Source organism: Saccopteryx bilineata, chromosome 9, assembly GCF_036850765.1.
Source record: "Saccopteryx bilineata isolate mSacBil1 chromosome 9, mSacBil1_pri_phased_curated, whole genome shotgun sequence".
NCBI classification, from domain to species: Eukaryota; Metazoa; Chordata; class Mammalia; order Chiroptera; family Emballonuridae; genus Saccopteryx; species Saccopteryx bilineata.
This window is the reverse complement of record NC_089498.1, coordinates 36551283-36577235: the sequence shown is the minus strand read 5'-3', so window position 1 is coordinate 36577235 and position 25953 is coordinate 36551283. Positions and strand designations below refer to the sequence as shown.

The window sequence follows — 25953 nt, the reverse complement described above, 5'->3', positions numbered from 1 at the left end:
CACATATTTATAATTTTAAATGCGAGTAAAACTATTGTAGTAGTGACCTTCCTTATCTCACTCTCTTCAACACATTGTTCCTCTGCTTTATCTGAATTGAACTGCAATTGATATATGCATAGCAATAGTCCGCACATTGGAATTTAAAGGATCCCAGGAGATTAGGGATGTCAGGTTGGAGTAGTTTTCTACAGTAATGGATACTTGAATTAATGGACCAATTTAAGTATGGCTCTAATAGTTTCTACTTAATTGAGTGCTCACTATATGATGGGCATGTTGCTTGTCATTTTATCTATATCACAATGTATCCTTAAATTCCCCAATAATCCTATTAGGTTCTGAAAGTCTTGTACCGTTTCCATCTCAGTATTAGCAATTTCCTTGTACAGATATATGCATTATAGTGATAATTACTTTAATATAATTTGTTTTATATCATTTTACTATTGGTCAGGCATTGAGTTGTTAAAAGAGTAATAATGTTTAATAGTGAAATATCTAATATTTTTTTATTTTAGGAGAAGATACTCATGCAGCAGATCAACAGAACGAACCTCAGTTAGGTCTGAAAGATCAACAAGTTCTAGATGTAAAGAGCTATGCACATCTTTTTTCAAAGAGCATTGAGACTTTGAGAGTTCATTTAGCAGAAAAAGGGGATGGAGCTGAGCTCATATGGGACAAGGTACGTTTTGAAGTAGTGTGGCAATTACTTATGTCAGGTGTATATTTTAGTGCTTGAACTAGAATCAGAAGCTAGCAAATTTTGGAATATCATTTATCCTGCCAGATTTTTTGGTTTGGTTGTTATGTTGGTATCGTCATTAATTTTTTTTAATTGATTTTAGAGAGGGAGAGATAGGGATATTGATCTGTTCCTGTATGTGCTCTGACCGGGGATATATTCTACCAGATATTGAGAGCATAGTGTTGATTTTGTTTGAATGTTCTTATCTTTAATTACTACACTGAACTATGAATGTTTTATATTTGAATTCAAGCAATATCATAAAATCTCATTTTAGATTCTAGGAATGTGAATATATCAGAGTAAAATGTTTTACATACTTAAGAAAGCTTCCTGTATACTATAGTTTTGTTAATAGAAGTCAAAATCCTTTTGGAGACAACAACTTTGGGCCAATTTGACCTTGAAAATAATAAAATTACCTTTCTGTTGAAATAGTTATAGCTATTTTAGAGGTCGGAGATATCTCAGTTCAAAAATAAGATGTAATTAGCCTTGCAAGTTAATATATAGTATGTAGTATTTTGCAATTAGATATATTTTGAGGTTTGATGATATTTTTGATCTAGTCAGTATTTTCTGTAGCTATAAGTGGTATATCTGATACAAAGTTACATGTTTCTGTGATGATAAAGATTTGCCATGAGTTTTAAAGTAAGAGGAAAAGTTTAGTCAGTGTTAGCAAATCAACATAATAACTTTGTGTGAGCAAATTTTGGAATTGTAGAATTAGACATCGAAAATGATGCTAGTAAAATTAGATTTTTGGGATTCTTGTAAACATTAGTCTCTTGAGTATATGTGGTATAAGGAGTAACTATTTTTTAAAAACATTTTTATTATTGTTATAATAGGGATTTGAGAGGGTTTTTTTGTTTTGTTTTTTGTATTTTTCTGAAGTTGGAAACGGAGGAGGCAGTCAGACTCCCGCATGCGCCCAACCGGGATCCACCCGGCATGCCCACCAGGGGGCAATGCTCTGTTGCAACCAGAGCCATTCTAGCGCCTGAGGCAGAGGCCACAGAGCCATCCTCAGCGCCCGGGCCAACTTTGCTCCAATGGAGCCCCGGCTGCGGGAGGGGAAGAGAGAGACAGAGGAAGGAGAGGGGGAGGGGTGGAGAAGCAGATGGGCGCCTCTCCTGTGTGCCCTGGCCGGGAATTGAACCCCGGACTCCTGCACGTCAGGCTGACGCTCTACCACTGAGCCAACTGGCCAGGCGAGAGGTTTTTATCTCCATACATGGGCTAGGTAATGAACCCTTGAAAGTGGGAATTTGGCCTGACCTGTGGTGGCGCAGTGGGATAAAGTGTCGACCTGGAACACTGAGGTTGCTGGTTCGAAACCTTGGGCTTGCCTGTCAAGGTACATATGGGAGTTGATGCTTCCTCCTCCTCCCCCTTCTTTGTCTCTATCCCCTCTCTAAAATTCAATAAATAAAATATTTTTAAAAATTTAAAAAAAAAGAAAAGAAAGTGGGAATTTTTACCCTCTGAGTAAAGTCTACACCTAATGGGTGTGATGAGCCAATTGCCCAGGGAAGTAATTAATGGACACTGTGTTGGGTACTCTTAAATATTTCAACTTAATTCTCACCACAACTTTGAGATGTTTATATAATAATTTTTCCTATTTAATAGGTTAAGGAATTTTGGATCAGGGAATTGATTTGAGGTTACATAGCCAGCCGATAAGTATATAAAGAACCCACACCCCCCTATCAGTACATTTTTCCTTACTTTGGTGCTTCTGAATTATAGGGTAGGATAGTATATTCTCAGGAAAGCAAGAAACTTTGCTGAAATCTAATTTAAAAGAACTAGAATATAATCTCAGGAAGAATATAAATTGTCGGGGGAAACTTTTATTGTATTGCCGTATTGAAGAGACATACATAGCAAATGTAGGAGAATAATGTGTATATGAAGGGAATTCAGAGGAGAAAAGCTAAAAGGAGTCATCCAGGTGTTTCTGAGGCTTAAATAAAACAGCTTTGTCAAAAGAGCCTCCTTTTCTTTGTTTGAAAGCTGTGCTTTTCTAACAACCTCCTCATTACAGGCATACCTCATTTTATTGTACTTCACTTTGTTGCATCTTGTGGATGTTGTATTTTTTACAAATAGAAGGCAAGACCTTCCACCAGCAAAAGGATTACTTTATTATGATTCTCGCTTTATTGCGATGGTCTGGAATTGAATCTGCAGTATCTTTAAGGTATGCCTGTACTGACTGATAGACCCAGGAAAGGATTGCCATTGTCAGTGAATGGAATTGTTTGGATCTATACACTTAGTCTCCAGTTCCTTTGTTTAAGCAGGTTGAGTTCCCAGAAGCCTGGCTCTCTTGAGTTCTTGTCAGATTACATTCCTGGGTCAGAGAAAGTGTTGATGAGACCCTGCCCCCAACTCATCCAATATCCATGCTACTGTAAGGCTTTTCCTCTCCCTCAAGGCCATCGCTTGTTGATGGACTGCAGTGTTGCAAACATGTGAAATTATTGTTCTGAAAGTAATACTAATCAAATTAATAAGTTTCTGGGAGACTTGCTAAATTATTTAAATTATTGGCAGGATGACCCATCTGCAATGGATTTTGTCACATCTGCTGCAAACCTCAGGATGCATATTTTCAGTATGAATATGAAGAGCAGATTTGATATAAAATGTAAGTTGTTTTGTACTTAGTGGCATCATTAAAATGCTAAGTTATTCTTTTCTATTTTAACAAACATACGCATCTTTTTAAATTTTTTTTAATTTTTTTTTTTAGCAATGGCAGGGAACATTATTCCTGCTATCGCTACTACTAATGCAGTGATTGCTGGGTTAATAGTATTGGAAGGATTGAAGATTTTATCAGGAAAAATAGACCAGTGTAGAACAGTGAGTATTTCTATTTGTATTTTTTATTCAACCTTTTTGTAAAATAATACATATTTGCAGGGGAAAATTTTACCAAAAAACCCCCTTAAAACAACAATTTAAAAAATTAAATCAAAACTGGTTTAAAGCAATGGAAAAAATAATTGTTCCAATTACCTTGTGAGTGCTAAGAGTTCTTTATGGGTTTTAAATTTTGTTTGGTTATTTTATAGTCCCCTGTTCTGTTATTTTTTGTGGGTTTTTTTTTTCAAATTACAGTTCACATTTAATATTATTTTGTATTGGTTTCAGGGGTATAGTAGAGTGGATAGACAATGATGTCCTTACAGTGTTCCCCCTGATATTTCCAGGACCCATCTTTACCATATTAATGACTCCATTTCTTATGCTGTACCTTATGTCCCTATGTATAGTCCCCCTATTCTTTAATGATTTTATTTTAAACTTTTCTATTCTTTGATAATGCTGATGTCTGACATCTTTATGAATGAGTCTATTGTATGTCTGCCAGATCTCTCATAGTAAATTGTTTGCTTTATGGTGTATGGTTAGTATTTTTAACTGACTTAGTATTTGTTAACCCTTTGAGTAGTGAGTTTTTTGTTAACCTTTTGAGTGAGGATGTACATGAACATTCGTACTAAATGGATTAAAACTATATCTTTGATAATTCTTTTAACCTTTTGAGTAGTGAGTTCTTTTTCATGCTTGCTGACCCTTGGAAGTAGGTTTTTTGTTTGTTTTTTCCAAAAAATGAAATTATTTCAGTTCCAGTTTTATTAACTTAAAATCATGTTTGTTTGATAAACAATTTATGGAAACAAGAAGTACATACATTTACCTTTTTTTAATGTTGGCTTACGTAATGTACGATCGTACTCTGGAAGGTCAGGAGGCAGGAGGACGTACATGAACGTTCATAACTACCCAAAGGGTTTAAGGACACATTAAAAGTGTATTTCTTAAAAGAGGATTTGTGTTTACTTATATCTGGGTGCCTGGGGTCCTATTAATCCGGGATCATTTTTAAATTCTTTAGTTTTTTAATCTACATACGTATTCAGACAATCTGCATGATTCCTATGTTATTATAATTAATTAAAAAGGAAATTCCATCCGCTTCTTTAAGCTGCAAGGTCAAGATAATTTTTCTTGTTATTCCTGTGAAGATATCTTTCCCTCTTTACTCTCTTTCCCTTGCTGGTCCTAGTTTTATGTGTCATCTTAACTATATCTATTACGATTAAAGCCACTTGGATAGTGTCTTTGGATTCCTACTTTGATTCTGTATTGAATTTGTGTGTCTGAAGATGTTTTGCTTTCTTACCAGCTTAGCAATTCAGAAAACTCCTTAAAAATGTAGCCAAGGCCCTGGCCGGTTGGCTCAGCGATAGAGCGTCGGCCTAGCGTGCGGAGGACCCGGGTTCGATTCCCGGCCAGGGCACACAGGAGAAGCGCCCATTTGCTTCTCCACCCCTCCGCCGCGCTTTCCTCTCTGTCTCTCTCTTCCCCTCCCGCAGCCAAGGCTCCATTGGAGCAAAGATGGCCCGGGCGCTGGGGATGGCTCTGTGGCCTCTGCCCCAGGCGCTAGAGTGGCTCTGGTCGCAACATGGCGACGCCCAGGATGGGCAGAGCATCGCCCCCTGGTGGGCAGAGCGTCGCCCCTGGTGGGCGTGCCGGGTGGATCCCGGTCGGGCGCATGCGGGAGTCTGTCTGACTGTCTCTCCCTGTTTCCAGCTTCAGAAAAAGGAAAAAAAAAAAAAAATGTAGCCAAGATTTTTGCTATTTAGGTTCTCCTTTTTACTATAATGTTGAAATTAAATGAATGCATTTACTTTCAGGAATTTCTTCTTCTTTTTTTTTTTTTTTTGTATTTTTCCGAAGCTAGAAACGGGGAGAGACAGTCAGACAGACTCCCGACCGGGATCCACCTGGCACGCCCACCAGGGGGCGATGCTCTGCCCCTCCGGGGCGTCACTCTGTTGCGACCAGAGCCACTCTAGCACCTGGGGCAGAGGCCACAGAGCCATCCCCAGCGCCCGGGCCATCTTTGCTCCAATGGAGCCTCGGCTGCGGGAGGGGAAGAGAGAGACAGAGAGGAAGGAGAGGGAGAGGGGTGGAGAAGCAGATGGGCACTTCTCCTGTGTGCCCTGGCTGGGAATTGAATCCGGGACTTTCATACACCAGGCCAATGCTCTGCCGCTGAGCCAACCGGCCAGGGCTAGGGCCTTTTTAAATTTCAGTGCAGATTTTAAAATTTTCCTTGGTTATTATTGTATTATTTGTTTGGGTTTTAGGGAAATGGTAAATAAGTACTTATAGTGCCAGAAGTACATTATTTTTTTTCTTTACTATATAAATGTTAATATTGTAGTTATAGAAAATTTGAAAAAGGCAAGCATATTGGTTCTATACATCTATGCAAGCATTATGATTAATTGGATAACTTAATGTTCTGGTCTTATTGGGAAGATAAGAATAACCACAAGGAAGACACACAAAAGCTGATTTTTTTTTTTCCATTTTTCCGAAGCTGGAAATGGGGAGGCAGTCAGACAGACTCCCGCATGCGCCTGACCGGGATCCACCCAGCATACCCACCGGGGGGCGATGCTCTGCCCCTCTGGGGCGTCGCTCTTTTGCATCCAGAGCCATTCTAGCGCTTGAGGCAGAGGCCACAGAGCCATCCTGAGTGCCCAGGCAAACTTTGCTCCAATGGAGCCTCGGCTGCAGGAGGGGAAGAGAGAGACAGAGAGGGGGAAGGGTGGAGAAGCAGATGGGTGCCTGTCCTGTGTGCCCTGGCCGGGAATCGAACCTGGGACTCCTGCACGCCAGGCTGATGCTCCACCACTGAGCCAACTGGCCAGGGCCAAAAGCTGATTTAATGATACTGAGATGAGTGTGGCTAAGCCTTATTGTTGTTAAAAAAAAGTTTGGATAATTAGGCTCTTTAAGGTCATTATTTTTCTTATTCTTTTTGCCATCTAGAAGGTGATATTTAAATCCTTTTCATTGGCTGTACAGTAAATAAGACAGTAAATTTTAGATAGTGTGATATATAAAATTGTGACTTAAATTTCTGATTTCTGCTTGTGTTTTTTTCCCCTCCAAAGATTTTTTTGAATAAACAACCAAACCCAAGAAAGAAGCTCCTTGTTCCTTGTGCACTGGACCCTCCCAACCCTAATTGTTACGTATGTGCCAGCAAGCCAGAGGTGACTGTGCGACTAAATGTCCATAAAGTGACCGTCCTCACCTTACAAGATAAGGTCAGTACAGAGGCTAGTTCTCTTTCAATTTGTTAATTTGTTAATTTTCTTTTTCCTGAAAATACCCTCAAGTTTTTTGAGGTTTTTTTTTTTTTTTTGCCTTTTACTGTGTTACTTCAATAACAAACTAAAAGCCACATAATTACTCTGAAAGACTGGTTGCTGAGGTATGTTGCTCTGATATCCTCTGTCACTTTACTCTTTGGGGTCCTGCTAGCTGTGTTCCTCTGTGGTTCCTGAATATGTGCCTCACGTCCCGGAAAGGAAAGAGCTGTATTTGGCTGGAAAATGCACTACAGGTATTACAGAGGTGGTGTAGTATATCCTGGCAAGCAAGAGACTGCTCGCCATGTGTCCCAGGTAGTGTATAAAGTCTGTATTTTTTGGCATGCAGGAGGTATCCTAAATGGTTGGGTTAATGTCCTGACTCCTGTGTGTTAAAGTTAATACCTGGGGAGATGCAGCATTTATATACCTCATTCACCTATAGCACTCCAGAGTGAGGGAAATGGTGGTTTAGGATGTGGTCTGGTTCTATGGCCTGGTTTTTAGGTTCCTCCTAAACTGGCTAGTTTAGTTTCTTTATTAGGGAACTTACCAAAAATGGCCCCAATTGGTATTATGTCCTACTTTGGTATCACTTCAGATTGTTATCTGATTATATCATCATCATTTATATGTACCTTTTAGACCTTCATGGTCCTCAAGGCTACTTAAGAGGGAATGGCCTTTCTCCCAGGAATAGATGCACAAGCAGGTTCACTAGATCTCGTGTTTCACAAGGGTAAACAGCAGGACTTGGAATGCTGGCCAGCAGAGTGTGAGGCAACCTCAGGTGCCCCACCTTCTTTCTTAGGAAGTAATTATAGTTGCTATGTACTCATTCTTGAGCTTAAAGGCAGTTCTGCTTATTTGTAGAGTAAACAGACCTTTAGAGAGGCCCCCCCCTTTTTTACGAGCAGGTAGAATTGACAATATTGTCACTTTTGATCCATCTTGGAATTTAAAGCAAAATATAACTTGTGAAGGGGAAGACCATCTGAGAATCAGGTTAATGAGAAAACTTACAGTTGTAAAACAATTGCCAGTACAGCCTGACCAGGCAGTGAGTGGCGTAGTGGATAGAGTGTCAGACTGGGAGGCGGAGGACCCAGGTTCGAGACCCTGAGGTCGCCAGCTTGAGCACAGGTTCATCTGGTTTGAGCAAAGCTCACCAGCTTGGACCCAGCGTCGCTAGCTTGAGCAAGGGGTTACTCAATCTGCTAAAGGCCTACAGTCAAGGCACATATGAGAAAGCAATCAATGAACAACTGAGGAGTCGCAACGAAAAACTGATGATTGATGCTTCTCATCTCTCTCTGTTCCTGTCTGTCTGTCCCTATCCCTCTCTCTGACTGTCTCTAAAAAAAAAAAAAAAAAAAAAAATCTGCCAGTACAGGGTTGTTGTGAAGACTAAGAGGAAATGTTATGGTTCTAGTTCAGTACCTGATCTGCAGAAAAGGATAAAATGCCAACAGTAAGAAGTTATATTTGATCTTCATTGGTGGTCAAACATGGGAATGGAAAATGGGCATGAAATAACTGGGCAAATTCCTACTGCTTTCCCACTTGCCCTAAGGTAACTTATAGAGCAACTTGGCTCTTTTCCCATGGAAGGGAAATTAAGACCCTTTATGGAAAAATGTCTGAGATTTTTATGGTGTTTAATTGCATGTATTAATATTTTGAATCTTTTTTTCCGGTAGATTGTGAAAGAAAAATTTGCTATGGTAGCACCAGATGTTCAAATTGAAGATGGGAAAGGAACAATCCTGATATCTTCAGAAGAGGGAGAAACGGAAGGTTTGATGCATTGCATTTATTTCCTCCCATCCTTTGGGTAGAGATGCCTAAATGAAGGGGGTGCACATTAGTTTGTCCATTTGCTGTATCTGTTATTCAGTATCACAGCTGAATGGGGCATTGTGTGGTCAAGGAGGTGCTCTCCCAAGACGGCATTGTCTTGATTGGATCACAACAGTTCCAGTTTGGGGAACTCCATTATTGTCAGTATGTCCCAGGGACTGTCAATACCCAGCGCACAGTCACCATTTACAATGATCCCAATGTCTGCTTCAAAGGAGCTGCCTTGCCTGTATCATGGATCCTGGGAGCTAGATTAGTAATGAGAAGGTGGCTGTGCTGTTAGGTCAGAGTAGGTAATCTAAGGCTGTTAGGTGTTTGGTTCAAGGGTGGGAAAGCCTTGATAGCCGGCTCCTCCTATAGAGCAGAAAGTAGTGCTAGAAATCTGTGCCTTGTTTTGGCTTTTTAGACTTTGTTAAAGTCCAAGCAGGCCATCTTCTTTTGTTAATGAATTTATTATAGAGGGTTCAGTGTTTGATTCTGTTTAAACTTGCGTAATGTGGATTGGTTCTGGTTATGCCTCCTTCAGATTACATACCAGTCTAGGCTTAGAAGCTCTCACACCTCTTTTGTCACTTTGGCAGCTCAGAATCTCTTGGGTTATCATTTTAGCTGATTTCATATTCCAGATTTTGCTAGTGTACCATTACTTTTAAAATCTGGGGGCAGGCCCTGGCCAGTTGGCTCAGTGGTAGAGCGTCAGCCTGGCTTGTGGGAGTCCTGGGTTCGATTCCCGGCCAGGGCACACAGGAGAGGCGCCCATCTGCTTCTCCACCCCTCCCCTTCTCCTTCCTCTCTGTCTCTCTCTTCCCCTCCTGCAACCAAGGCTCCATTGGAGCAAAAATGGCCCAGGCACTGAGGATGGCTCTGTGGCCTCTGCCTCAGGTGCTAGAATGGCTCTGGTTGCAACAGAGCGATGCCCCAGATTGGCAGAGCATCGCCCCCTGGTGGGCATGCCGGGTGGATCCCGGTCGGGCACATGCAGGAGTTTGTCTGACTGCCTCCCCGTTTCCAACTTCAGAAAAATACAACAAAAAAATCTGGGGGCATTGTTATTTATGTACCTATTTCTTCACTGGTTATTTATTCAGTACACTTTGCCAGACCTTCGTGGGGATTCAAATGTTACGTGTTCTTTAAATGAAAACTTAGCGTCAGGATTCTGGCTGTAGTTCCTGTTCAGATTGTTTGCGCTATTAGGTCATGAGTAATTGGAGGCCATGTTTTGGCTGGGTAGTAGTCTATTTTAAGAGTCTAGTTGAATATTTAGGCTTCATTCTAGCCAGCTGTCTTCACCAAAGAAAAGTTTGTTCATGACTGTGCTGGCCTTGTAGTTCTAGCCAGCTCTTTCAAATGCTAGAACCTTAAAAATAGAAACTGGTCAAGAATCTCAGTGGTTGAAATGTGTCCTTCTCCACCAACTGTGCGTGCTGCTGAGGGTGAAATGGCATTTTTTCAAATACGTGGAGAGCCCTATATTATAGGCGTAGTCAGGTATTTTCCTAAATCAGGGTTGATTATAAATAACAGTAGTCTCTGGTTTGAATGACTTTATAGCCTGGAAGGAGAAGAGAGATTATCAGCTAGTGTACTTAGTACAGTCTAAGAAATACTGTGGAAAAAGAGTGTATGAATTGAAACTTTGTGAAAGGAAGGTTAAGATTAGTCACATGAGAAAGGACTCTTGGGCCAGTTCTTGAAGAAATAAGGACCCTTTGGGCAGAGAAGGGAATGTCTGTTTGCATTGGGCAGAATGAGTAGCTTCTACAAAGGCATGACTTATAAACCAGCAAAAGGCTTTGGGAATGGCCAGTTATTGTGTCACTGGAAGGTGGGGTGCTGTGGAGTGGCAGTGCTGGTGCATTGAACGTGCATTGGAGGACTTTCTGTGTCGACATGGAATGTGTACTTATCTCCTCCTCGGTATCTTATTCCCTCCAGTGCTTAAGCAGTGAAGTAATGTGCTTACCTTCTACTATAACCTGCAGAGGGTGAGTTAAGGGTGTGAGAGTAGAAACAGGAGCTCATTAGAAGAAGAAAAAATGAGGGGAGTGAGGGATTTTAACTGAGGTAGAAGCAGGTGACAAAACTTGAGATTTGTAGGTCAGGATTCAGGGCGCAGGTGAAGAAGAGCAGCATTGTTAGGCCTCTGTGAGACAGTTGCCAGGACACAGGCTTTACAGATGATGCTAATAACCAGGGTAGAATGCACAGGAACTGTTTTTTTATTGTTGTTTTTTGTGAGACAGACAGAGGGACAGAAAGACAGGAAGGGAGATGAATGAGAAGCATCTACTCATAGTTGAGTCACCTTAGTTGTTCATTGATTGCTTTCTCAAATGTGCCTTGACAGAAGGAAGGGCTCCAGCTGAGCTAGTGACCCCTTGCTCTCAGGCCAGCTACCTTGGGCTTTAAGCCAGAAACAATGGGGTCATGTCTCTGATCCCATGCCCAAGCCGGCAACCCCGCACTCAAGCCCGTGACTTCAGGGTTTTGAACCTGGGTTCACCGCATCCCAGATCGATGCTTTATCCACTGCGCCACCACCTGGTCAGGTAGAAACTTTTTCTTTTTGAATATGTTAGGTCTGAGGAGTTTGTAGGGAGTGGGGAATGTATGAAAGTTCTTGGGATGGAAGTATGGGAGGAAACTATTAGTTTTCAAAAGACATTCTAGGTAGATAAAAAAGTCAAAATAAGAGTAAATATTTAGCCTGACCTGTGGTGGCACAGTGAGTAAGAGCATCAGGCTGGGGCGCTGAGGACCCATATTTGAAACCCCAAGGTCGCTGGCTTGAGCAGGTCACTGGCTCAACTGGAGTCCCCCAGTCAAGGCACATACACAAAGCAATCAGTGAACAACTAAAGTGCTGCAACTGTGAGTTGATGCTTCTCATCTCTCTCCCTTCCTGTTTTCTCTCAAAAATAACTAACTACCGTATTTTTTTGCTCCATAAGACGCACCTGACCATAAGACACACCTAGGGTTTTAAGGATGAAAATAAGAAAAATATACTATGAACCAAATGATGTGTTAAAATATTTAATAAAATGCAGTATTTTTCGCTCCATAAGACACATGGGCATTTTCCCCTCCATTTTTTCCTTTTTCAAAGACTATTTCTTTCATTAAAAATTTTATTTTTCATTAGCTTATGTATAACATTATATTAATTTCAGGTGTACAACATAGTGGTTAGACAATTCTGTAATTTACAAAGTGTTCACCCACCTTGGTCCAGTACCCTCCTGGCGCCATACGTAGGTACTGCGGTATTACTGACAGATGCCCTGTGCTATAGAGGAAGCGGTGTTGTAGGTAAGACTTGATTGCTTTTATAGGTCAGGAAGGAGGAGCGTTTGAGCATGAAGAAGAGAAAGCATAATTAAGGCAGAAAGGCTCTAGAATAGGTGACACCACACTTTTGGTTGGAGGAATTGTTCTTCGTTGGAGTATTTAAAGTCCAGGTAGCAAAGGTTTAATGAGTGATGACTGGGTGCTAAGAACGTTCTGCATACTGGAGATATTCAGATGAAGCAGAAATGACATGTGGAAAATAGAACTGGATTGGAATGTTTATTTTTGGGAGGCCCCACCAGCTCTTCATTGAGAAATATTGAAAATTTATGTTGAGAAATGAAAATTTTATTAAAGGTTTCTCATATTTCTGAATTATAAATTATAAAATTTATAAAATTTGCTAAATTGTAATTATAATTTCTGAATTATAAAATTTGCTAAAAACTTTTGTCATGGATAATGTGTTTGCAACATAGCATATATTTTGAAGAACTCTAAAAAAATCTGACTCTTCAGGATTCCAGATTACTTTGGTTTGAATGAGAGAAGGTTCTCAGAATTTCAGTTTTGTGCCTTTGAAACAGTTTTAGTAGTTGAGTGTTCAAGGATGAATTCGTAAGTGTCTAATGTGTTTTTTCTATTGATTTGAGACGGGATGGGGGGAGTATCAACTCGTTCCACTTAGTTGTTTTGTTTAGTAGTGCACTCATTGATTGCTTCTCATATGTGCCCTGACCAAGGATTGAACTTGCAACCTCTGCATGCCAGCATGGTGCTCTATCCACTGAGCAACCAGGCCAGAGCCCTAATATTTTAATGGATTAGTTTGCTAGTGCTGCCATACCAAAATATATAGATAAAGGTCAATTATGTAACAAATTTATTTTCTCATAATTCGGTGGCTAGAGATTTTTAAAATTTTATTTTATATGAGAGTAGAGGTGACAGTGAGACAGACTCCTGCATGTACCCTGACTGGGATCCACCCAGCCACCCCCTTCTGGGGCTGATGTTTAAATCACCCAAGCTAATCCTCAGCACGTGGGGCTGATGTTCAACTCAGTTGAGCCACTGGCTGCGAGTGGGAAAGAGAAAGAGAGGAGGAGAGGAAGAGGAACAGATGGTAGCTTCTCGTGTGTGCCCTGACTGGGGATCGCACGCCGGGCCGATGCTCTATCCACTGAGCCAACCGCCCAGGGCTGAGGTTTTATTTACTTATTTTTATTTAAAAATTTTATTTGCTGGTTTTAGAGGGGCGGGGGAGAGAGAGAAACATTGATTTGTCATTTAATTTATTTATGCATTTATCAGTTGGTTTTTGTATGTGCCCTGACTGGAGATTAAACCCGCAACCTTGGCAAATTGGGACATTGCTCTATCTGAGCCACCCGGCTGGGGTCTGGTGCTAGAGGTTTGTTTTCTCTCGAGGTTTCTCTTCTTGGCTTCTCATGAGGATTCCAGTGAGTTTGGATCAGGGCCCACCCTAACAAACCTCCTTTTAAATCACTTTAAATAGCACTGTCTCCCAATACAGTCACAATCTGAGGTGCTGGGGCTAGGACTTTGACGTATGAATTGGGGGAACATAATTCAGGTTAGAGTGGGGATTTAACCTTTTTAAAACCAATGTGACTGCTCAATGTAGATAAAACTAAAGCATCTAAATTTCCTAACAATTTTCTAGCTAATAATCACAAGAAATTGTCAGAATTTGGGATTAGAAATGGAAGCCGGCTTCAAGCAGACGATTTCCTTCAGGACTACACTTTATTGATCAACATCCTTCATAGGTAGGAACTATTAATATTTTTTGAAACTATTAATATTTTAAGTGTAAGAAATTATTTGAATATATATAATTAAGATAAAGTGGATGGAGAAAAATACGGTCTTACTCTTAAAGCCTATACTGTTCATTTGGAACTGCATAATATTTCGAGTTGGCTACTAAATTCCCTAATGTTTGACCTACAGAAAAATATGGGTATTCAGAAATAAAAGGGATAGACAGAAAATGTTTAAGGGTAAATGTCAACAGTGGCTTATTGAAGGGTAAAATCCAGGTGTTTGAATAGTTATAGTCAGAGGCGAGTTCAGTTTGATAATTGAACTAGAGTAAAAATTTCTATTTTTAAATATTTATTAGAAGAAAGGAAGAAATATTTCATTTATGGTCTGTAACAATAATGGAATATTAAATATTATCCTATATAGATTTCTGTGTCTTTTTTTTTTTTTTTTGTATTTTTCTGAAGCTGGAAACAGGGAGAGACAGTCAGACAGACTCCCGCATGTGCCCGACTGGGATCCACCCAGCACAGGTGGGCGACGCTCTGCCCACCAGGGGGCGATGCTCTGCCCCTCCGGGGCGTCGCTCTGCCACAACCAGAGCCACTCTAGCGCCTGGGGCAGAGGCCAAGGAGCCATCCCCAGCGCCCGGGCCATCTTTGTTCCAATGGAGCCTTGGCTGCGGGAGGGGAAGAGAGAGACAGAGAGGAAAGGGGGGGGGTGGAGAAGCAAATGGGTGCTTCTCCTATGTGCCCTGGCCGGGAATCGAACCCGGGTCCCCCGCACGCCAGGCCGACACTCTACCGCTGAGCCAACCGGCCAGGGCCTCTGTGTCATATTGTTTTTATTTGCTTTTACATCCTTCATAAGAACCATTTAAAGTGTTTGTATTATAGAATATTTGCATGTAAAAAGTACAGTTGGAATAGAGATGGTCCTCCACTTTGGTAATTTTATCTCTTAACAAGTTGCAATTTTATACGTGCTCATTGATACTCCTAAACTGCCCATTGACTTGGACTTTTGGGGACCATCTAACCAATTTAAACAACTATATCCAGTTGTTTTTCCAGTATCCCCACCTCTGCACAAGCATATATAACTTGCGTATTTTGGAGAACACATTGTATTATATATATTTGGTTTATAAAAAGCATACAATGACAGGAAAAACTAAATGTGTGGGTTCTTAGTGATAAGTATAAGTTCCACGAACTTATATGAATTGTTTTTTTTTTTTAATTTATTCATTTTAGAGAGGAGAGGGAGAGACAGAGAGAGACAGAGAGAGAGAGGAGAGACAGAGAGAGAGAAGGGGGGAGGAGCTGGAAGCATCAACTCCCATATGTGCCTTGACCAGGCAAGCCCAGGGTTTCGAACCGGCAACCTCAGCATTTCCAGGTCGACACTTTATCCACTGCACCACCACAGGTCAGGCCTGAATTGTCTTTGACAATTGAGTCAAAGATAATGCTAGGAATGATCTCTAGCTTCAATTTAGACACCTGTTGTATGTCAGTGTTGTGCTAGTGTTCAGTTGAGAAAGAAAAGAATGAAAGGACATGTACAATAAAATGGAAATATATTAAGTGGTGTCTAAAAGAGGAGGCATAGTTAGGGGGAGGTTTTGTTATATTTTTTAGCTCTGGGTACAGAACCCCCTTTATAACAAAAAAGACTTTTGTTTGACTTTCATGCATTAAACGTTAACATGTTTTTGAGAACTCATTACAAAACCAAGGTGCTACCTGTAAAAATGGGGGGAAACCCACAATCCATCTCTTCTACTCTTAAAACATTAAGTTATATTTTGGTCAAAATTAGAGTAGAGTATGTAGAATTTTTTTGCATAGTAGCTTAAGAAATAATACCAGAGTTACATTGGGCCTAGAGTTTTGGACTCAGCTTTCTGCTTTAGCAATAGATGTTAATTACTTAACTTACTTTTTTTTTTTTTTTGCATTTTTCTGAAGCTGGAAACAGGGAGAGACAGTCAGACAGACTCCCGCATGCGCCCGACCGGGATCCACCCGGCACGCCCACCAGGGGCGAAGCTCTGCCCACCAGGGGGCGATGCTCTGCCCATCCTGGGCGTCGCCATGTTGCGACCAGAGCCACTCTAGCGCCTGAGGCAGAGGCCACAGAGCCATCCCCAGCGCCCGGGCCATCTTTGCTCCAATGGAGCCTTGGCTGCAGGAGGGGAAGAGAGAGACAGAGAGGAAAGTGCGGCGGAGGGGTGGAGAAGCAAATGGGCGCTTCTCCTGTGTGCCCTGGCTGGGAATCGAACCCGGGTCCTCTGCACGCTAGGCCGACGCTCTACCGCTGAGCCAACCGGCCAGGGCCTACTTTTTTTTAAAATAAAAGCCCTTTCCCTAATTTGAAGGTGCAGTGGTACTTTTCATTTGACTTAGAGTTTTTGAATTATCACAAAAATCTGTTATGTATAGCCTTGTTTTCTTTTATCTTTTTGAAAGAAAATTAGAATCCAAATATTTGGTGTGTACATAGCATACTTCAAGCTGAGGAAGAGTATCTTTCTGGTCTGCCTTGCTTTTGTAAATAGTCATAGCCCTGGTCCAGTTTTACAGTGTGTGGTTCTCTTATAGTGAAGACCTAGGAAAGGATGTTGAATTTGAAGTTGTTGGTGATGCCCCAGAAAAAGTGGGGCCCAAGCAAGCTGAAGATGCTGCCAAAAGCATAACCAATGGCAGTGACGATGGAGCTCAGCCTTCCACGTCCACAGGTGAGCCGTGGCCCTAACCAGCAGGTTGTTACATACCCAATAATCAAGACTACATAGAAACAAACTTTGATTACTCTGTGGCCTTTGACCATAAAGTAGAAATCCATAGGCCACCTAGAGGTGTGTGTTGGTTTGGCATTGATCGTTTCAATGGAGTTTTGAATATATGACCTATAAAGCCATTTAAGACTGGGGGAAATTCTTACTGAGAATAGAAACACTTTGTTATCCTTTTCTCTTCTCTTCTCTTCTCCCTCCTTTTCTTCTTTTCTTCCCTTTTTTTTGGGTAATGGATTTTTACAACTGGAAATGTCAGTGAGTTTACTAGTGCATAAAGACCATTCTTTATTTTTTTATTTTATTTTTTATCTTTTGACAGACAGTCAGAGAGAGGGACAGATAGGGACAGACAGGCAGGAAGGGAGAGAGATGAGAAGCATCAATCAGTTTTTCGTTGTGACACCTTAGTTGTTCATTGATTGCTTTCTCATATGTGCCTTGACCCGAGGGGCTACAGCAGAGCGAGTGGCACCTTGCACAAGCCAGCGATCTTTGGGTTCAATCTGGCGGCCTTGGGGTATTGAACCTGGGTCCTCCACGTCCCAGTTCGACGCTCTATTCACTGCCCCACCACCTGGTCAGGCAAGACTATTCATTCTTAGTAGTAGTAGTAGTAGTAGTTTTATATTTTGTATCCCTGCTTTATTTGGGAGTGGCAGATCAGTGCATCTGACTGTTTAGAGTGAGCAGAACTTGGTGAGTATGGTTACAGCTTTCACAGATATCCCAGGACCAGTGTAATGGGAAGGGGGTGCATCAGAGGCTGTTTCTCTGGGTGTTCAGTACTGGTGCCTTAACTGTGCTCGATTTGGGTATCCGCTGTCTCCCCCGCCCCTCACACAGCCCTCTTCACTCTTTAAGTCTAGAAAAGAAAAGTTAAGTTTTTTACTTCTGTTTCCATCTCTTTGATCCTGGGTCTTTGGTGTTCTTTGGAATATGGTTGTAAGTTCTCATGTTCTCTGAGTTTAAAGATGGACTTTGAGACTACCTAGAGTTTGGCACACTTATGGGCTATCTGGGTTCATGACCTTTTTTCTCCTTTGAAAGTAGAGAGTCCATCATCTTTGAGGAAGGGAATATGGTAGTTTTTTAAAAACCAGAATTTGCATTGTGCATTTATGGATCCCTATGGGTAGGTGTTGGATATTGTAAGGATAAGTAATATGTGCTCTGCTTTTGATTGGTTGGGCAGGGACATGAAACTGACTGTTGTGTCAGGGTAAAAGTATGTCCTGTAGAGCCACGCAGTGTGGGTTTGTATCCTGACCTCATCCTCTGCTGTCGTGTGACCTTGGGCAAGTTAGCCTCTTTGTACCTCAGTTTCCTTATGGAAAACAGATAATAATGTTATCTTCTTTATAGGGTTGTTGTGATGATTAAATGAGTTGTTATATGCAAAGTGCTCAGAAAAGTTCCTGGCACATTGTAAGTGCTATGTGTATGTGTTTTTGTTGTTGTAGATTATCATCACTACCAGTATTAGGATTTGTGCCCTCCCCTTTTCTGTTGGAGAGATAGAAACAAGGAACTGTAATAGTTTTTGAGTTATATGCTTAAAACAATTTTTTTGATTAGGAAAGAAATAGATGCTTATTACAGAATACATTATAATTGTACAGAAATATGTAATGTGTAAATGTAGTGAAGATTCCCCAAGGATAGCCATTCTTAAGTCTGATGTGTATCAGAAGAGTTAGCTTTTCTTGTCTATGAAATATTGAACCACTAGTAACTCCCACACTTTAACCATTTTTTTTCTTTTTTTTTTTGAAATAAGCACAAGAGCAAGATGATGTGCTCATAGTTGATTCAGATGAAGAAGGTCCTTCAAATAATGCTGACATCAGTGAAGAAGAGAGAAATCGCAAGAGAAAATTAGATGAGAAAGAGAATATCAGTACAAAGAGGTCACGCACAGAACAGACAAAAGAGCTTGATGATGTTATAGCTTTAGATTGAACAGCAGTGCCTCTAACAGAACCCTCTTCCTACATTAGGGTCACCTGGGCAGAACCAGGTTGTTTGTTATATCCTTTGTTCCAAAGGGGAAAGTTGGCACCAGTGACTTGAAAATAATTCTCCCTTTGAAAGCACTCATTTTGCTAGAAATATTAGATACATTGCGGTATTCTGTATTGAAAGTAGCAAAGTAGTTTTAAAACCCTTTGAACAAAGCGTTTTGCATAACCAGTCATGACATGAAACAACACAATGCATGTTGCCTTTTTAATGTAAATACCCTTTAGGTATCATTTAATAGTTTCAAAATATTGTGGTTTAGTAAAGTTGATACCTGGTTATAAATATTATGCCTTTATTTTTGGTTAGAAAAAGAATTATTTTTAGCCTAGATCTAACCATTTTCATATTCTTAACTGACTGAAACAGATTCAAAAAGTATCAAGTGCTATGCATTGAAACTTGTTTTTAAATATTAACTGGCACTATGTATATTGATGTAAAACAATGTTAATTTACTCAAGTTTTCAGCTTGTACTGCCTGATATGTCTGTAAGAAGCCAATTTTTGTGTATTGTTACAGTTTCAGGTTATTTATATTTGATGTTTTGTAAACTCAGATACAACTATACTGTACTTATGGACCAAATAAATGGCCTCTGCATACTTGTTATACATGCCTGCATAGTTCAATGTCTGCTGCCTTGTTGGATTTATCCATTGTATTTCCTGCAGGTGTGCTAAATTCTATCCTTTTAAAAACTTCACCTGTAATGGATGTGAAGGTTAAAAGATCTCCACTGTTTGCCATAGATAAGTACTTTCTAAAATAAAGCTTTTAATGGTCATGTTGCTTTTTAAATTTGGATTGTAAACGGTTGGCCTTTTGTTGAGAGCATTTGCATGATCATTGGCTAGCCCCAGTAACTTGGAGCCTTGGATGTGGGATTCCAGAAGGCAGAGTCTGTCCTTTATTCTGAGGTCTTCTCTGGGTTGTGCCCCACCTCATCAAGTCCCTGAGTATACATTCGTTCTGGGCCCAACTCCAGCCTGCAGATGTGGCCAGACCAGCTCTGGATGGATCAGCACTCAGATCTGCCTGGACTCCAGAGGGTTGTAAGAACTCCTCACAGATGTATCTTGAGTTTTCAGATAACAGAAATCCATGAAGCTGTTCCCCCATTCTCAATCATCTATCTGCCTTTGGTTTTTTGGCCACAGGCAACTGAATTTCAAATTGGTAATTTATTATATTGTCTCACTTTGTGTGATTTGTGTTTGCCATCCAGTTTATTAACTCTTACTCTTTGTTTTGTATCTGTAAATTCAGCATCATGTGATCGCAGCCTTCAGAAAAATACTGAACAGAGGAGCCCTCGGGAGCATGCTGCTTGAGGCCTCCCATGTGGATTGACTTCTAGCCTTCTGATAGAACTGTGGCTGGCTCCCCATCCACAGCTCTCAGCCTGTCAGGGTCACTTTGCTTTTGGGTTGTTAGGCCTTTTATTTTCCTCCAGGGGATTATTTCAAAGTTACAGAACTATATATGGAACAGATAAAATATCCTGGAATACCACCTCTTAGAATAATTTTTTTTTAAGTGAGTGAGAGAGATGAAGTATCAAGTTGTTGTGTCACTTTAGTTATTCATTGATTGCTTCTCATATGTGCCTTGACCCAGGGAGGGGGCAGCTCCAGCTGAGCCAGTGACCTTTGGGCTCATGCCAGCAACCCTGGGGATTTGAACCTGGGACCTTAGCATCCCAGGTCGAAGCTGTATCCACCGTGCCACCACCTGGTTAAGCTCAGGATAATTTTTTATTAACTTGGTCACTGATAATTTTCTATTTTAAAAGTTTGAATTCTGGCCCTGGCCAGATAGCTCAGTCAGAGCATTGACCCAGAGTGCAGAGGTTGCCATTTGATCCCCAGTCAGGGCACATACAGGAACAGGTGTTCCTTGTCTCTACTGCTCTCTCCCTTCCCTCTAAAAAAGTCAGTAAAATAAAACAACAAAAAATGTTTCAATTCTGAAAAACCAGAAATTTGTGTTTTGAAGTTAACTTCATTCCTTAAAACCTCGCCCTGCCTTTTAGACCCAGTTATCAGCAATGTTTCTGGCATTTTATATCTGTTCTTTCCCATTTTAACGGACATGGCAATAAGTGACAGTATGATCTGTAGGGATGTTTTTGTTTTGAGCTTTTTTCCCCCAGTTTTTCCAACAACTGTGTTATTATCTTTTTCAGCGGTTTTTATTCATTTTCTGCCTGTTTTTATAAAATCGGTGTTCATCAGCAAGGCAGGTCTGACTAGGGGGCTTGCTCAACTAGACTTAGCAAATCCAAGCCACCTCCACTGCCCTGGAGTGTGGAGATACTTTAGATGTGGCATTATATTTGTGGTTTTCCCATGTGAGTTTCTTCTCTGGGAGAGCCGGGAGCAGGGCTCCTCAAGAGTGTTTACCCGGCAGCTCCACCTGAAATACAGCCTGACAAAACATCTTCCACCCTCACTGGCAGCAGTCATCTGCCGACTGATGTTACCCAGAGAGTCCATGGTCCCGAAGATCAGTCTGTGTACTGAAGGCTCAAATGAAAGAATTCCTCAGTGTGCCATGAGAATTCAGTGTTTTAATAGAGTCTGAACCCTTAATGAAATAACTGATGAGGCAAAGATCATCAGTGGATGCCAAAACCTTTAGTAAAAGGTTGCTGAAGAACAGAATCTTCACTCGGTGCTCATGTGCTATACAGATAACTTGCAAAAGGAAAAACAATCTTGACAATGAACTGATGTCTGTCACAACCATAATTAAAGGATCAAACCCAGCATCACTAATGGGAAGATCTGATACGCTTCTTGATGAGGATAATAACTACAACAGCACCTAGGTCCCCACCCCCCAAATAAAGTTAACCTGAATCTAACCCAGCATCTAGACTTAATTTCCAGCTGACAAGAAATAGAGGGGTAGAGGAACAAGTTAACATTAAGAGCAAACTGGACAAGTACAGGATGTGGGTCATTCTAGAACTCAAATGCAAAGTAAATGACCATAACAATTCTTGTGACAATTGGAAATTTTAAAATGGAATAAATTAGGTAGGTGATCATGTAATTATTTTTTTAGGTATAATCTTGTTATGTAGGATGGTCTTGATTTTTGAAATAATTAGTTATGAAGCTTTGGAATACAACTTAAATCAAATAAGATTTTTTTTTTTTTTTTTGAAGTAGCTACTTCTAGTGAAGGAAGCAACTTAACCTAATTCTTCTGTTGGGGAACCAACCTCTCAATGGCTTCAACTAGCAATCCTTTGTAACTTTTGTGTCCCCAGAGAGGACTTAGGGGATATCAGGACCAAGGAGAAGTTGGGTTCAATGTATTTGAAAGGGCTGAGCCTCAGAGGAGGGGACAGCCACAACTTCCAGGGGACAGCCCCCCAGTGGATCAGGCAGAAGAGGCACCTTGGGTCTGGGGCTGTGTGTGTATGGGATAACCAGCCCCCAGGATCTGAGCTGGGAGAGGTAACAAGTGTGCTTCAGGTGAAAGATTCCTGCTGCTCTTCCAGGAAGAATTCTAACAATAAAGACAGCTGCTGGCTTCGGGGAGAGGAAAAAGTGCAGGTCCCAGAAATTCCTCCATGTGGAGTTTGCATGCCATCCTCTTTTTCTAGTTGACACAAGTTACCCAACCACGTTTGACTGACATCTGAATGTATCCCAAGACCATAGGAAAACCCCTGAATTATGTCCATAATTGGGGTCCAGAAAATACAGACACTACAGTCAGATAAGGGGGCCTGATGGAAGCTAGATTGCAAGGAGAGATTTGGGATATCTTTAAAAAAAAAACCATTAGTAGGGACAGAGTCTGGATACGGTAAGACTCTGGGGTCTTAGAAGGGAAAAATGGAGGGTTCAGGACTAGGTGTGAGATTATGTTGAACGTGTTCTGTTCCAGCCTCTGAGTGTGTCCATTTGCCGAGACAAAGGAAGATTCTAGTTAGCTTGAGGGGATGATAGACCTACAGGCCCAGCAATTCTCTAGTGAAACTTTTCCTTTCTCCACTGCTGGGACCCTGGCAGTGGTAATTGGAACCAGCTCATACTAGCTTTTCCAAGCTGATTATATAAACTCATTTCTTCCCAACACTGTTCAGTGATACCATATTGGTAGCTTGAAATTGACCATTGGTGGTATTGGCAAATTATATATAAATCAGGACTCCTGATTTGTTCAAATCTCCCCCAAAGCACTGGTTGTCAAACATTTGCCAGCATACCACGGGACCCAATAGGAAAAAGGGCCAAAGAGAGAGGTGAGCACAGAGAACACCCCTCTATCAGTGGGGGACAGAGAAGGCATCAGTGGAGCCTGGTCCGGTGAGTCCACAGATGGTGCTTCAAATCCCACCAGTCAGCCGTTTCTTTCCTTCTCCCTATTGTGCTTCTCAGACAGAAAGAGCCAGCAAACTGAGATCAAACACTTAATATACCTTTAGTGAGGCTACAAAAGAAGATGGGATCTGGGGCACATTTAGGTAATGTATGAATAAGCTGCATGAATTTGAATGCTATATTGTATCCATTTAGCATGACAATGGTATGACTCCCCAGACCATTCAATATATATTTTTTTTGTATTTTTCTGAAGCTAGAAACGGGGAGAGACAGACAGACTCCCACATGCGCCCGACTGGGATCCACCCGGCATGCCCACCAGGGGCGACGCTCTGCCCACCAGGGGGCGATGCTCTGCCCCTCCGGGGCGTCGCTCTGCCTCAACCAGAGCCACTCTAGTGCCTGGGGCAGATGCTAAGGAGCCATCCCCAGCGCCCGGGCCATCTTTGCTCCAATGGAGCCTCGGCTGCGGGAGGGGAAGAGAGAGACAGAGAGGAAGGAGGGGGGGTGGAGAAGCAAATGGGCGCTTCTCCTATGTGCCCTGGTCGGGAATCGAACCCCGGTCCGCCGCACGCCAGGCCGACGCTCTACCGCTGAGCCAACTGGCCAGGGCCCATTCAATATTTTTAATATATTTATAAATAATTGCTTAGGCCTTAGCTGGGTAACTCAGTTGGTGAGAGACTGTCCCCATTTACCAAGGTTGAGGGTTTGATCCCCGCTCAGGGCACATATAAGAATTAACCAATGAGCCTGACCAGGCGGTGGCACAGTGGATAGAGCATCGGACTGGGATGCGGAGGACTCAGGTTCGAGACCCTGAGGTCGCCAGCTTGAGTGAGGGCTGATCAGGTTTGAGCAGGGCTCACCAGCTTGAGCCCAAGGTTGCTGGCTCGAGCAAGGGATCACTCGGTCTGCTGTAGCCTCCCCACCCTGGTCATATGAAAAATCAATCAATGAACAACTAAGAAACCAAAACGAAGAATTGATGTTTCTCATCTCTCTCCTTTCCTGTCTGTCTGTCCCTATCTGTCCCTGGCACAATAAATAAATAAATAAATAAAGCAAAAAGACATTAAAAATAAAAGAATTAGCCAATAATGCATAAATAAGTAGAACAAATTGATGTTTCTCTTTCTCTTGCTCTCCCTTCCTCTCTCTCTAAAATTCATAAATTAAAAAAGGAACTAGCAGCCTGACCAGTGGTGGCGCAGTAGATAAAGAGTCGACCTGGAATGCTGAGGTCACCAGTTCGAAACCCTGGGCTTGCCCAGTCTAGGCAAATTCGAGAAGCAACTACTATGAGTTGATGCTTCCTGCTCCACCCCACTTTCTCTCTCTCTCTCTCTCTAAAAAAAAAAAAAAGGAACTAGCAAATTCCACATCTCTAAAAACTTTTAAAAAAATAGTTGTTCAATGAATTGTCAATTTCATGGAAGTACATTTTTCTAGTGTAGAGCAATGAACATTTTATTTATTTAAATGAATCTGGCCAATTTTTTAAGATTGGTTTCAGAGATAGGGGAGAGAGAATGGGGTGGGAAGAATGGGAAGCATCAACTCGTTGTAGTTGCTTCTCGAGTTTGCCTTGACTGGGCAAGCCCAGGGTTTCGAGCTGGTGATCTCAGATTCCAGGTCACTACCAGAGTTCAGGCAAGTCTGGCCACATTTATTGAAGAAAAATTTTGCATGCTTTAGTCTTCACCAGTCTATTCTGACTTTCTGACTTGCTTCTATTAACATCAGAATCACCTAGATCAGGGGTCCCCAAACTATGGGCCCGCGGGCTACATGCGGCCCCCTGAGGCCATTTATCTGGCCCCTGCCGCACTTCCGGAAGGGGCACCTCTTTCATTGGTGGTCAGTGAGAGGAGCATAGTTCCCATTGAAATACTGGTCAGTTGGTTGATTTAAATTTACTTGTTCTTTATTTTAAATATTGTATTTGTTCCCATTTTCGTTTTTTTTACTTTAAAATAAGATCTGTGCAGTGTGCATAGGGATTTGTTCATAGTTTTTTTTATAGTCTAGCCCTCCAATGGTCTGAGGGACAGTGAACTGGCCCCCTGTGTAAAAAGTTTGGGGATCCCTGATCTAGATCAATGACAGCCTGACTGGTGGTGGCATAGTGGATGAAGAGTAGACCAGGAATGCTTAAGTCCCCAGTTCAAAACCCCAAGGTCGCCAGCTCAGCTTGAGCGGCCCCCCTCAAGCATGAGAAGCAATCAATGAACAACTAAAGTGAAGCAACTATGAGTGAATGCTTCTCATCTCTCTCCTCCCTTTTTCCCTTCCTGACTTTCTCTCTCTAAATTTTTTTTTAATTGATTGATTTTAGAAAGAGAGGAAGAAAGAGAGAGAGAGAGAAGAACATTGATTTGTTTCTGTTTGTGCCCTGACCAGGGACTGAATGGGCCAGCTGTGCACTTTGAGATGAAGCTCTAACCAACAAAGCTATCCAGCCAGGGTAAAATTTCCATTTTTAAATGGGAGATGATGTGAAAAGTGATATCTCATTGTTGATAATTTCTTTTGTTTCTCAGATAAAATTTTAAAACTATTTTATTTATTAATTTTAGAGAAAGGAGCTGGGTCGGGGGAGGAGTGCGAAGTATCAGCTTATAGTAGATACTTCTCTTATGTGCCTTGACTGGGCATGCCCAGGATTTCAAACTGGAGACCTTGGCATTCGAGGTCCATGCTTTATCCCCTGTGCCACCATAGGTGAGGCTCAGGTCACTTTTCCATTGCCAGCTCTTTGGATAATTGCTCCCCAAAACGCTTGTCCTCACCTGTGCCTGCCCCATTACCCTGAGCATGGGGACTGGGGGTGAGTGTTGATGCTGCAAGCTCTGAGAGGTGCTGGGGAGGAGCTGCGGGGTGGGATACTGCTC

At 41.6% G+C, this 25953-nt stretch overlaps 1 protein-coding gene across 1 annotated transcript in view; it reads left to right on the top strand.

The window, feature by feature from the left end:
* UBA2 (ubiquitin like modifier activating enzyme 2) overlaps window positions 1-19514 on the top strand; it is a 44569-nt gene extending 25055 nt beyond the window's left edge. Inside the window, exons 10-17 of the mRNA XM_066242257.1 lie at window positions 522-688; window positions 3320-3413; window positions 3519-3631; window positions 6745-6900; window positions 8646-8742; window positions 13787-13892; window positions 16497-16633; window positions 18471-19514. Of these exons, the coding sequence (XP_066098354.1) occupies window positions 522-688; window positions 3320-3413; window positions 3519-3631; window positions 6745-6900; window positions 8646-8742; window positions 13787-13892; window positions 16497-16633; window positions 18471-18652 (1052 nt within the window). The 3' untranslated portion in view covers window positions 18653-19514. The remainder of the gene's footprint in view (window positions 1-521; window positions 689-3319; window positions 3414-3518; window positions 3632-6744; window positions 6901-8645; window positions 8743-13786; window positions 13893-16496; window positions 16634-18470) is intronic.
* The last annotated feature ends 6439 nt before the right edge of the window (window positions 19515-25953 follow it).